The following is a 13,635-nucleotide window of genomic DNA, read 5'->3' as shown; positions in this document are numbered from 1 at the left end:
GAAGCACATTAGAATCCAGGCTCCACCGAATTCGGGGTCACAATATTTCAACTACAAGCAGTTCCACAGCATAGTGTTGATGGCTATGTGCGATGCTAACTATCGATTTGTCTATGTTGACATAGGCAGTTATGGCCGGCAAAGTGATGGTTCTGTGTTTGGCAATTCAACTCTTGGTAAGAAAGTGATTGCCGGTACTTTAGATCTTCCAGGCAGTGATACGACTGATACAGGAAATGCCACCTACTTACCATATGTGATTGTTGGAGACGCAGCTTTCCCCTTGAAAACAAACTTACTTAGACCCTATCCTGGTGATCACCTTCCAGTACCAGAGGAAATTTTCAATTACAGGCTTTCTCGTGCACGAAGGATAATAGACAATGCATTTGGAATTCTTGGTGCCAAGTGGAGGATATTCAGAGAAGCAATTAATGCAAAGCCTGAGAATATTGACAAGGTCATACGCACTTGTGTTTGCCTACATAATTACTTGCGTACCGAAGATCTTACAACTCCACGGAGACCCTCGAGGTATGTTAGTGCTAACTTCGTTGACACAGAAACTGACGGTGTTATAACATTGGGGCAGTGGAGACAAGAGCAAGTAAATGGGCTGTTACCAATTGTCTCAACAGCAGCACGAAACCCAGCTGAAGCTGCCAAACATATTCGTGACAAATTTCGAGACTACTTCATGACGCCAGAAGGAAGTGTTCCTTGGCAGCTGAGTAGAGTGAGTCAAGGCCGCATTCCTGAGTAGGTCAGTGTTGTGTTGTAGCAGCAGGCTGTATGCAAACTTATCACACTCAAAGTTGTGTGATTAACTATCAGAAATGAATGTGTAAATGTGTGCGTCTATTTCTGGCTGTAGTTTAGTTACTTTTCTATAGTAAAGATTAAAGTCTATAGTAAATACGGCTTATTTCGCTTTTTCTGGTGGATTTTCCTGCTTTCAATATATTGCTGGTAAATTTATCAGATAAATATGCTGCATGGGTTCAGGGGAGGATAATTGATAGTAATGACTGGCAACTGTTAAATAGCGACTATTTTTTCTAATAGTGAGATAAAATACTGTTTAATACTGAGATAAAAACTAACTTTCAGTAAAGCACAAGTATAGTACAAAGTACAAAGCACAAGCTATACATAAATGTTTGGGTCAATGTGCGACACAGTTATAACACTTCTGAACCGTAATCTTTCCGTTGAGAAACCAAAGTTAACGCGAAGCGCTGAATACCATTAAATTTATTGCCTAGCTTGCAATCCAGATGCATAGTTTCCAGCAAAAACTTATCTCAACTAATTCAACGACTGTTTAGGCCTTAAATTTGTTTGTTCATTTTTAGAATCCATAAACATATTTCGTTACTCTCCCCAAAACCGCTTTTCTTTCTAAGCCGCTACGTTAGGCACAATCTGTTTTGGAAAGAATATGGCGTGAAAAAGTGGACATACTTGACACTGAACTTTTCTCGCCTGAAAGAAAAAGAGAAAAAAAAGAAATTGCACAATTTCCATGTCTTTAGCCACTGTCCTAAAGTAAAAATGAAGATTTTCGAAACAACCGGCTTTAAAAAAAACTTTCGATTTCGCCCTTAATCTATATCCAACTTTTGAATACGTCAAGGCATCAATATTTGCACTACGGAAGTCTTGACAGAGGAAAAAAAGAAAAAAATGGATACGGTAGTTATGCAGCATCCGAGCTCGTCCACTATAACAAGCATTCGAAAGTAGAAAAAAGAGCTAAGCATGAGTGAGTGCAGTAGAAAATGTTGGGGTATTGAGATTTTGCATACTGATAAAACTCAGAGCAAAGAACTGCACTGAAATGAATTTATATGGATACTATTCTTCTACATAGGCACTAGTTTTTTCAATATACTTTCCTACCGCTTTTGAATGCTCTGCTGCATAGCCATAAGCCGCTCTAACTCACTTGCCTTTGAAGCATGTCTTTGTATATCTGAACCATAGCAGGATTGCCAACCATAGGTCTAATCAACCATAGAGTCTAGTTGTAAACTAAGAAATTACACAAACACATTACTCATTTCCTGGTCATCACTTTCATATTTTTTAAGCACTTCAGAAATTTCATGACGTGCCGCTGCTTGTGCTTTTTTTGGCAAACCGTTCAACACGCTACAGATGTACTGGCTAAAATGTAAGTTGGGTGTTTTTTTCTCTTGTAAAGACGAAAGAGCTTTGACAATTTCTTGGTCAATGTCTGTATGTGCCTGGCTACCTCCAGGAGTATTCTGAGTCTTGTTACCTCCACTACTACCACATGGCTCTTGGGATGTTTTGCGCTTTCGTTCAGGCTGGATGGGAGCTAAAGGTGACATACATGATGATGAGGTTTCAGACTGCTGATTCTCCGCGGAGTTTATCCTAGCTCTTTTTGACGGCTGAAAAAGAGATTCTGCTGTCTGCTCAAACTCTTCTGAGCTCAATTCTATATGCTGAGTAAATTCGTCTTCATCATCAATTGAAGTATCTATCCTGGTCAAAGTTTCACTAACAGAAGCAATCTGCAGAGGCTCAGTCATGTTGTCCACAGTTTTTCTTAGCTGACCCGTCTCTGTCATGAAGCTGAAAAGGTGGAAATACTTCCATGTTTTTCTGTTTACTTTTGCACCATCTCCACTTTTACCTTTTTCACTGCGTCTACACTTCATATAAGTATCTCTTAGAATGTCAAACTTTTTCTTCAAAATGTATGCAAGATTCTGAACAGGCAGTCCATAATCTGAAAACAAAATCCTGGATTCTGCCATGGCTGCAAAAGAGTTTTTCTTCTTCCTACAATCTTTGAAGTCTTCTCTAGAAGAATCCCATAGCCATGGATAGTTGATACAGGTGTTGACAAGGAGTTCAATGTCACTGTCAGACCATTTTATTTTGTCCTCCATGACGATAATGGTATCCTAGGGGTTTGCAAGGTACCAGCTGGCTTCAGCTCTGGTTCTTATGCCTAAAAAGAAAAAAGGGTACAGATTACACTATTATATTATTACATTATAACATATTTACAGTATATATTGTAATATCAGTTGACTTATGCTGAGTTCCGACCTACTCACCATGGTAAGCAAACATGAAAAAAAAGTTAGCAAATCCGTTCCAACCTTCTTCTCCTTACCATAGAGTTACCATGACTATTGTTCCAACCTGACATTTTTCCCTTGATTTTAGTTACCATAGTAACTTTTTGTTTACCATGCTGCTCTGCAGGGTAAGGAGCTTACTATGGTAGCTTACCATGGTAACTGGGTTGGAACTCACTCGCCAGTTGCCTCTTAAACAAATTTTTATGCAAAAAAAGTAATTGGTTTTAAGAGGTTCCGAGAAACTGGTGTTCTTTTAAAATATCTGAAATTAGCTAAGTACCTTACTAATTAGAAAATTAGCTACCGTTGAAAAAAAAAAAACTTATTTGTGTTAAGAGGTTCCTAGAAACTCGTGTTCTAAAGGTAGCACCAGGGGTGCTGCATCCCTCCCCCCTACACACCCCCTATGCAACACCCCTGGCGCATTCTGATTTCTGCCTAACTACTATATTCATCGATTAATGTGATGGAGCATTAGATTTATGATTATGATGTCATCTCAAACCTGTGACAATTTTATAATTTAAGAGAGTCCTGTAACTTTTGAATTTGCTGAAACATTTATGGCCTTTTCTCCCCATCATATTTCTGTACTAGACTGATTGAGCTCTACTTCTACAAAGTCAGGTTACCTAAATAAAGGTGCAGTTTAGTTCCCACTGTAGTGTGGGGTACAGAGGCCCTACCAATAGAACTGGGATATACAGTAAGAAGTGAGCTGCTTATACCCTGCTTCTACTGGACAGTAGGCTATCTGTGCAACTTTACAGCCCAATTGACTAAATAAAATACAGTAAAAAAAAAGTTGTTTTTATCAGGGGGAACTAATCTACACCTTCTCATGTATCTCCAACGAATTTTTCTCTAATATTCTTGTGAAGTCAGCTTCTTCAGTTTTTTACCTTGATCTTGGTTGGTGGTTGTCGTTTTCTGAGTGATCTTTAAATATCTGCTTGTTCTTCAGCTACATCAACCATGCTTTGAACTACTTTTAAGGCTAAAATCTGACCAGATTTTTTTTCTTGCCAGAAAATATCAAACTAGATCTGATCGAAAAATCTGGTCAGAAAACAGTCAAATCTGGGAAAAAAATCTGGCCAGAATTCTGGAGACGAAAATCTGACCAGATTTCTGGTCAGTGAGAACAGCAATCTGGGCAGTGAGAACTTAGCTTAAGTATATGAGTCGAAATGCTCCTTAAAAAACAAATAATTGCGTGTTTTATATTTTTGTATTTGACAGGTATAGGTTGGTGATATAAATTCTCAGAGTTTCAAGCTGTGGTAGATTTGTAATTAATTTTCTTTTTAATCTTGAGATTTTCAGATATTGCAATTTAGTGTTTCAAGCACGATATATTTTTTGAGAGCAAAGATAAAAATTTGATTCAGCTTAGATTTTGAATTAAAAAAGATGATCGCCGTGTAAAAATTTTAATTTATAGACAACTAATCGTAAAAGTATGGTAGGATAGCATGTACCAAAATAAGTATAAAAATCCTCAACGTTATATATAGCAGTTTATACAATTTTTTTGGAATGCAATTCCTATATAAAAACATAACTATATTTTGTGACTGGTTGGTATTGAGAATGTGAGAAATTCTGAAGTAACATTGTAGTTGCATTCCGTTCCCCTGGTTAACTCAAGTGGTGTGAATTTCCACTTTTTTTCAACATTTTATTAGTAAATGTTTGAAGAAAAAAAATCGATGCCATTCCACTGATTCAAACTGAGAATTCAGAGACCCATCTATACCAGCTAGATAAAAAAAAGATAAGCACATTTGCCTTCTTTTATAAACAATTTTTCCTAAATCTATTCTTCTTAAATGATTACTCCGACCTTTGAAGAAGTATTTCGACTCATATACTTAGTTTTAAGTATATACTCATGTGAACCTTTAAAGTTCTAAAGAGTTTGACCTTTATTTAATGATTTAGAATGAACAGAGGAGGTGATATGTCATATAATGCAGAGCTTTAATTAGATGAAAATAGGCAGTAAAGTGGCCACCATTTGCTCACCGAAATCGAAAACATAAATTAATAATAGGTTTTCACTTCTCATACATTTACTTTCTATTATACAAATCCCTTAAAAACAACTGTTGTAAAAACTACCCCGCTTCGCAAAAAAGCAAACCCAAAAACCCGAAACAGCCAAAAAACACCTAAAAAACAACTGTTGTAAAAACTACCCCGCTTCGCAAAAAAGCAAACCCAAAAACCCAAAACAGACAGCCAAAAAAAGTAATGATATCGATTTCTTCGCCTCAGTGCCATAGCAAGATTCGAAAACAAATTTTCGTCAGTAAAAAGAACTAAATAATTTGCTTTTCAACCCCGGTGTGACAGCACAATCCTGAAATATCATTTCAACAGCCTAAAGAAGTTAGGATTTTAAATTTCCCCTCCTTGTTATTACGAAATGAAGATTTTAGCCTCCCAGTTGACTTTTATGGTAATTAGGACAGATTCCCTTGATAAACATAAATTTAATTACATAATTTTTGGTGGTATGCGTCATTAGTAAAATCTAACAGAGACCTCACAAAGTAACTGAAACCTTGTTTCAAACTTGTTTGCATTGTTTGCAAAAAGTAACAGTCTTAATAATTAAAACTCAACTATTAAAAACCAATAAAAAAATAATTTTCGGCCCAAACCAGAGCAAGCGGTCCCAACCACAAATCTGCCACTACGTTAAGAGGGGGGCGTCCCCTTGATCCGCCACTGCTATCGTGGTTCACTACCTGATTAGGGTAGCATTTCTTTGTACAAATTTCACATGAACCTTCAGTAAATTTAAAAATTGTTCGATTCAACTCATCAATACTGGCTGATTGCTGAGCACTGGCTTGTGAATGGCGCAATGCCATAATTCACGATGGCGAGTCTGCTCTTCAGCAATCTCAGCCACTCGAGCTTGTGAATGTCGATTGTAATTGACGACGGTGAGTCTGTTTTCTACAGGCTTTTCCATAAGTTCTTTTTATGTTTGCTTAGTGTTTCTCTCTCGTCTTTCATTTTTTCAGACTCATTTTCCAGTGTTTTTTAAGCTGGTATCGTTGTCTTGCCTGTTGCTGTCTTTGCTCTTGCCTTTCGTTTTTTTCAGACTCAGTTTTCAGTGTTTTTTTTTAAGCTGGTATCGTTCTCTTGCCTTTTGCCGTCTGCGCTCTTTTTGCAAAGCCTTTCTTCTGATCAAAAATGTAATGTACAAAATAAATTTACGCACCTAATATATTCAAAAGAACTATTTACAGTAATTAATGTTAAAAATTGTATATTTTATCATTTAAAATACTTAACTGTAATATCACTTACTCTTGACCTATTAGAATCAAATACTTAATTTTATTCTCCAATTGGCAATTTTAGCGTCCTTGCTTTATCTAAACTTCAAAAATAGCACAAGTATGTCTCCGTTTAATAAATAAAATAAATACATATAGATAGCACTAGGAAAAATGAACATCCTCAACCACCCAAATGGCACAACTAAATGACAAATATACAGCCCTCCTTAGTATAAAAGATGCATCCCTATTTCATCAAGTTATTTCCATCTTAGAGACCCCGGGGAGTCACATGAAGATGTAAAAATCTCTTTAATCTTTAGACAGGCACATATATTCTGTTTCCACTCTTTTATATTATACTTTTTTCCAATTTCCTTTTACTTCAGTATATTCTAGACCTTCCTCAATTTCAGTTTTGTTTTCTCTGATTATTCAAGTCTTATTTTCTGTAGTTTTTTTTTCCAAACTTTTGCAGTTAAACCTAAAAACGTGAAGAGTAAGCCTTTAAATTATGTAGTAATTATGCAGTATGTGATTATGCAGGTAAGAACACACAACATGCCCGACTTAAGACCAATTTCAAAGGGTATTTCGAAGTGATAAAAGAGGAATCTTTAGCACTTTAGTATGGATTTAATTGGACTTAGGCATATTGGCTTCAACTCACGAAATTGTAAAATGGCGGGGGGGGGGGGGTATTTCTTCTTGAAAATCAAAAGGGCGAAAATTTTTGCTGTTCTGTCAATTTGTTAAATCAAAATACCAACAAACGGTATTTTTCAATATTTAGTGGGGGTGTAAAACGCCCCTACTCCTCCCCTGAATTCACCCCACTGCTCAGAAATAGTGAATTGATGCTCTGCTTAACAATACAGGGCCGGGGTTTGATTCTTGCTGCCACAAATTGGACGAAACTCTTGCTACTTGTCCCTTTAAAACAGATCCAGCAGCTGAAGCGATGATTTGACGCCTATGCACCGTCAGTGGCTCCTGAGTATGTTTGTCATTTTAATCCTTCTAATGACTATTAGCACCATTGACAGTACAGCGTTATTCCAGTTCGTTCTTCGCCCTCTGCGTTTATTAAGGTTTTCTTTATTTGATTAAAGAGCAATAGGTGTACTTTACTGCTTTCCTGTTCGATCCTGTTCGATCCTGCTTTCCTGTTCGAGGAATGACTCCTTTCCTGTTCGATCAAGTTTGGTAATGATAAGAACTTGCTAAAATAGCAAGTCCTTATCATTCGTTTTCTCGTTCGACTCGGGGGAATCATCCGGGTTGAAGCGGTAACTTGCAACCTAGTCTTCCTTAATAGAAAAAGAAAAGTTGGCCCATTCCCCTTTAGTTAACTAAGATTAATATCATTCCTTAATAAAACGTAGAAAGAGAGAAATGATGAAAATTTCTGGTAGTACTGGGTAGTATTAGATAGTATTAGATACGCTGGGTAGTATTAGATAGTGTAGGTTATACTCTCTTACCAGTCTTCATCCTCTTTTATCAATATTACAATGCGGATTTCCTGAAAACATCAAATAAACATTGATTTAGTTATTAAAAAATTCGACTGGGAGGGGGGGAGGGGTTATTGTAAGATTAGATTAATTTTTTAAGGTGTAGTACTGTCACTGGAATTTCATCAATGACTTACTCGTGGAATTCATTGTTATTGAATTCGATAAATATTCCTTGCTCAGATATTATAAATGTATATAAACATGAAAATAAGAAATAGTCTTGAAGAAGTTTTGATAAAAACAAAGCACCTGCCCCCTCCCCCTCATCCTGGGAAATTTCTCATTGGCACTCAAGAGCTCCCCTCTCCTCCTTTTATTGCACTAAGCATGTGATAGTAATATTTTATAGGAAATAATCTTTTTTATTTTATGAGAGGGGGCTATCCGCCCACAGAACCCACAATTGAGGTCAGTCGAAAATATTCCCAGAAGTGAAGAGGGATTAGGGATGAATTTCTTATCTGAATGTGGAGTTGGATATTTTAGGAACAAATCCCTCATCTTAATGATTCTTTTCTAAGGCACAAATATTCCAAGCGTCTTGAAAAATCTATCAAGGTCCTTTTCTTGCACAACTGTAGTGTTCTCCAGAGATACGTTGTATAAAGGTTTTACAGACTTTCCAGCTGGCCTGTTGCATGGAGATAACGTCTCTTGTTTTTCGCAACGTTTTGTAAATTCAGAAAAGCCATAATTTTCAGGGCAACGATAAAGCAAACCTGAAAGAAAGGTATGTAAATCTTTATTAGGTAGTCATTGTGAAGCCTGGACAAAAAAAGTAAAAGGGGAAAACACACTAATGGCAAAAGAGTGAAAAATAAAAAGAGAAAAAAAAATGGTAAAATAGACCAAGTACTTCTTTGGACAGGAAGAATAGAAAAGGGGAAAGAAGTTAGTGATATAACTATAAACGTACTTAGTGCCACCCTTGGGGGTGGCAAGTAGGGCAATAGCACCAGGCCCACGCCTACCAGGGCCCCGCACTAATGGGGCCAAATATGTTACGAATTACAACGTGAGTGATTTTTTGACTTCGCGAGGGGCCTCACAGAAAAAGTCGTGAAATGCACTGCTGGAGTTTTCAAATGGAGGCCCCCTTTATGTGGAGCGTGGCCAGAGGTTGTAAAACTGCATAAAACCCTATTTGTTAGGGCTTTTTGTCCCTGGTTACCAGATAAATGTCCATTTCTTTTTTTTCTTTAGCTCGACATTGCACGGTTATTATCCACCCTCTTGTCGAAACCACAACGTTCCCGCTGAACTATAAGAAGCACATTATTACCGCTCCCTGCAGGAGTTTACATTATTGTTGCTCCCGCTACATTATGACCGTGACTTCAAGCCCTGCGCAGTGGTGGCTGCACAAGGCCCGCGCACCAGTAAGGCCACCTCTGAATACACACTTGTGTGAAGGTTTACCCTTACGCAATTGTCCAGCACCACGGATAAACAATAAGAAACTAACACAATTCGCACGACCAGACAAGGGCACAGTCGTGACTAATAAGTGCAAATTTGAAGGAATAAATATTTTGCGAGTGTAAGAAGTGTATAGTACCTAACAAGTTCTGTCTCTTGTCAATTTGCTTCTCTGATGTGTATCATTTCCCTAATAGATATTTTTATTGTTAACACGTTTTTTGTGCTATTAAATATTTCGCGCTACATGAACCATTTTACTCATTTGATTTGCATTGTTTTTTTGGTATCAGTTACACCTTCACTTGAAGGAATCAACAGATTGCTTTGATGGAATACCCCCCCCCATTTGGAGACAGTTGCAGATACGAAAAATAATTGTAGTCAACTACATAAAAACTTAACATATAATATGGATAGGAGTAACAACACGAACATAATGGAAAAATAGGAAGTAATGTCAAATGAGGATTTAACGGTAGTTAAGAAAAATAATAATAATAGGACCTATTAGGAATTCAGCAAACCGTATTCAGCAAAATGTAAGGCAAAATTTAAAACCATTAAAAAAATCTAACAACCTCAAAAAACTTCGATAAAAACGCATCTATACAAAAACTGACGTATCCTTATGTCTTCTGGTTAATGATTCACTTTGTTTGGCTACTGATTTTACTTTATATTAACTGAATTCATTTTTATCAAGCTTAGTACACAAGGCTAACCCAAGTCTCTTTTAAGGAATATGTCACTAAATTCATTTTTATCAAGTTCATTTTTATCTAATTCATTTTAAATAAATTCATTTTAACTAAATTCATTTTTATCAAGCTTGTGTACACAAGGCTAATTTATGTTTATCATTAGGCTAATTATGTTTATGTTTATCACATATATCACTAATTATGTTTATGTTTATCATTAGGCTAATTATCATTATGTTTATCACAAGGCTAATTATGTCATCATTTATGTTTGTTTTATTTTTGATTGTATAATGGGAAATTTGTCAGTAAATCAGTAGTTTTTCAGTTTTTTACAAATTTAGGAAAATATACCAGTCCGTTTATTTGAGCCAATATGTTGCTTAAAAACATGTTGTTTAAACTGCGGAGCAACAATTATTGCTTAAGCAACAGTTACATGTTATTTAAACTGCAGACCAACAATTTTTTATCGTTTTAAGTTCCATCTTCGCTCTTCTCTTCCATCAGAAAAGCTTTGCTTTTTTTAAACCTTCTCGAGCCACATGTTTTTAGCTAATTGTTTGCTAACTTTTTGCTAATTTTTCAACCATGATTTTTCATTTTATTTTTTTTTTATTTGGAACGGTTACTATCAAAAACTGCATAACTGTCTTTTTTATTGAAGAAAAAATACTGGATTTTCTTAATTTTTCAAAATATACATGGTTGTGCAAGTTAAAACAACCAGATTATATGTTCACTGTCCTTGGGACCTTAAAACAGCTGACTTTTACCTCGGATTGATATTAGTTACCTTTTAATTCCCTTGGTTTAATTTCTATGCAGCGGTAGAAGCGAATACAGTCGCTTTCGAAGGGAAAGTGACCTGGCTCCGGGCAGTCATACAAGCTTCCATCAGCAACCTAAAGAAAAAGAAATTAAAACACTGTCCTGCTAAGATAGAATTAAGTTACCAGTAAAATCAAAGTTGGTATTTTAGTACCCAGTCGGCTTCTACGAGTCTAAAGTCGGGTAGTAACTTCCTCTTTTTGATATCCAAGAAATTTAAAGATATCTAAAATCCTGGATGCCGATTGCTATTTTTAGTGCTCATGAAATTAACTAAGGTAATATTGATAACATGATAGTATATCCAACGGGTATAGACTTGATCATTACTTATTAAAATTGGTTTTCTAGGAGACTATTAAACAATAATACAGATCGAAGAAAACAGTGAATAAATAATCGCTTATTCAACACCTTCATCCTCTTTCCCACCGAGGGCCAGAACTGTAAAGCTAAGATACAGAAAATCATTAATGCTCAAAAGCCGAGTAAAATGCACAAAAAATGTTGTCAAAAAAATGTACAAAATTGTCAGACTGTTGTCAGAAATCCAATTTAATCAATTTCGTAGGGTACCAGAATTAGCCAGCTGCTATCGTCACCAGGGTTGCCAAATTTTGGTCCATGAATATGTCTCCCTGAGGTTCTAAAAATGCGGCATTTTTAGCTATTATGTGTCCGTCTTGAAATCTCAAAAACTAGAGGTTATTTTTCACCAGCTTTATTACTGATCAAAAGACGCATTGTAAACCTCTAACAAAGCGGCCAGTTAACGTCAAATATAATGAAAAAAAAAACAAAAAAAACTCCATATTAACATTCATACAAAATGACAGTGCGGAATTACGAACTCATATAAACATGTAGGCTAAATCCATTACTTTGGAGAAACTCCATTGCTTAAACTCTCTGGCAAAACCTGGATGCTTAAAAAAATACCGAGAAAAAGCACTACTTTCGGGAAACTACTACTACTACTAACAACTCACCGCGGCACCAAGCCGCCTGAGGCCAACACAGCTACACACACTCCTCCTCCATCCCAATCTATTCAAAGCCTCCCTTTTTACGACCTCCCACGAAGTTCCCATTTCCTTTAAATCTTTCTTTATGACGTCCTCCTACCCCAGACGAGAACTACCTGCTTTCCGTTTAGCCCTAGACGGTTGGCCGAAAAGAACAGTCTGCGGAACCTTCATCCGCACAACGTGCCCTAGCTATCTCAACCTTTCTTTCATTATAGCCATAGAGAGCAGTGTTGAACCACATTTTTCGTAAAGCCTATTGTTTGAAATACGGTCAGTCAGCTGGGTAGCCAGAACAATCCTTAAGCAATTTCTCTGGAAAACATCTAGTAAATCTACATCCGCTTTTCGAAGTGCCCATGCTTCAGAGCCATAATTGACTACTGTCATCATTGTAGCTTCTAATATTCTAATCTTGGTTTGCAGACTTATCTTCCTATTCTTCCAAACTTTTTTTAATTGTGAAAAAACAACCTGACCCTTGGCTATTCTAGTTTTAATATCTTCACTGCTCCCACCATCTTTACTAATAATACTACCAAGGTAAGTGCAGCTGCCCACTTGATCAATCTTTTCATTGTCCAACATCACCTTTTCATCTTCACTTATTCCTAGCCTTAGTGACTTAGTCTTCTTAACACCAATTTTCAAACCTATTCTAGCACCCCAAACTCGCAAAACCTCTAAAAGTTCATTCATTTTCTCACACTTTTATCTAGGATGCTTAAGTCATCAGCATAATCTAGGTCCAGGAAACATTTTCCTCCCTATTTGATTCCATGGTCTCCCATTGCCTTTCCTGTGCTCCTTAATACAAAGTACATCAAAATAATCCATATAAAGGGGGTTAGAACACAACCCTGTTTAATTCCTGATTTAATACAAAACCAGCTGCTAGCCTCATTTCCTACCTTAACCGCAGCAGTGTTATTCTCGTACATAGTACTAATCACTTTAATGTATTTGTGTGGTATACCATACAAGGATAAAACCTTTGCTGAAGCTTTTCTATCAAAAGAATCGAACGCTTGCTCATAATCTATAAAACAAAGGACCAAAGGTGTTTGATAACTCAGGTACTTCTAAATTATTAACCTAAGAGTAATAATTTGTTCAAAACATCTTCTACTTTGTTTAAAACAGCACTCTTCTTGTCATAAAATTTTGTTTACAGTATCGCCCATTTTAACTGGTATCACATTACTAAGTATTGTGCTAGCTACAGACACCAGACTATAATGCCTTGATAATTACCACACTCACTTTTGTAACCTTTCTTGTAAAGTGGCTTAATTAAGGTTTTCCTAAAATCCTTTGGTACTTCCCCTTTTTCAAAAATCATATTCATAATCTTCAGTAACTTATTTTTAACCTCAGAGTCACAACATTTAAAAAAAACCATTTACTACCCTATCAGCACCTGGAGCCTTATTATTTTTTAATCCTTTTAGTACTGTCGTTAATTCTTCCTTGCAAAACAAATCTTCCTTCAATCCAAGTTATCACAAACTTTTTCATTTTCCCCTATATCTTTTCCTGCAGCTCTATCTCGGTTTAGCAAATTCTCAAAATGGGTAAGACTAAACTTGATGAAACTTATATATTTGAAATCAGCATAAAAATATGATTCTTTTGATGTATATATTGGTATCAAAATTCCGTTTTTTTTTAGAGTTTTGGTCACTATTGAGCCGGGTCGCTCCTTACTACAGTTT

General features: G+C 36.3%; 1 protein-coding gene across 1 annotated transcript in view; it reads right to left on the bottom strand.

Annotated features, from left to right (window-relative positions):
- Positions 1 to 6,534: 6,534 nt before the first annotated feature.
- Positions 6,535 to 13,635, bottom strand: part of LOC148939863 (uncharacterized) — a 44,351-nt gene continuing 37,250 nt past the window's right edge. Inside the window, exons 4-5 of the mRNA XM_089106391.1 lie at positions 10,861 to 10,969; positions 6,535 to 8,660 (exon numbers count right to left, since the gene is read on the bottom strand). Coding sequence (XP_088962517.1) covers positions 8,458 to 8,660; positions 10,861 to 10,969 — 312 coding nt within the window. The 3' untranslated portion in view covers positions 6,535 to 8,457. The remainder of the gene's footprint in view (positions 8,661 to 10,860; positions 10,970 to 13,635) is intronic.

Source organism: Artemia sp. Qi Xiang Cuo, chromosome 20 (assembly GCF_049724085.1).
Source record: "Artemia sp. Qi Xiang Cuo chromosome 20, ASM4972408v1, whole genome shotgun sequence".
Classification (NCBI taxonomy): domain Eukaryota; kingdom Metazoa; phylum Arthropoda; class Branchiopoda; order Anostraca; family Artemiidae; genus Artemia; species Artemia sp. Qi Xiang Cuo.
Note: the sequence above shows the minus strand (reverse complement) of the source record. Positions and strands in the feature narration are given on the sequence as shown.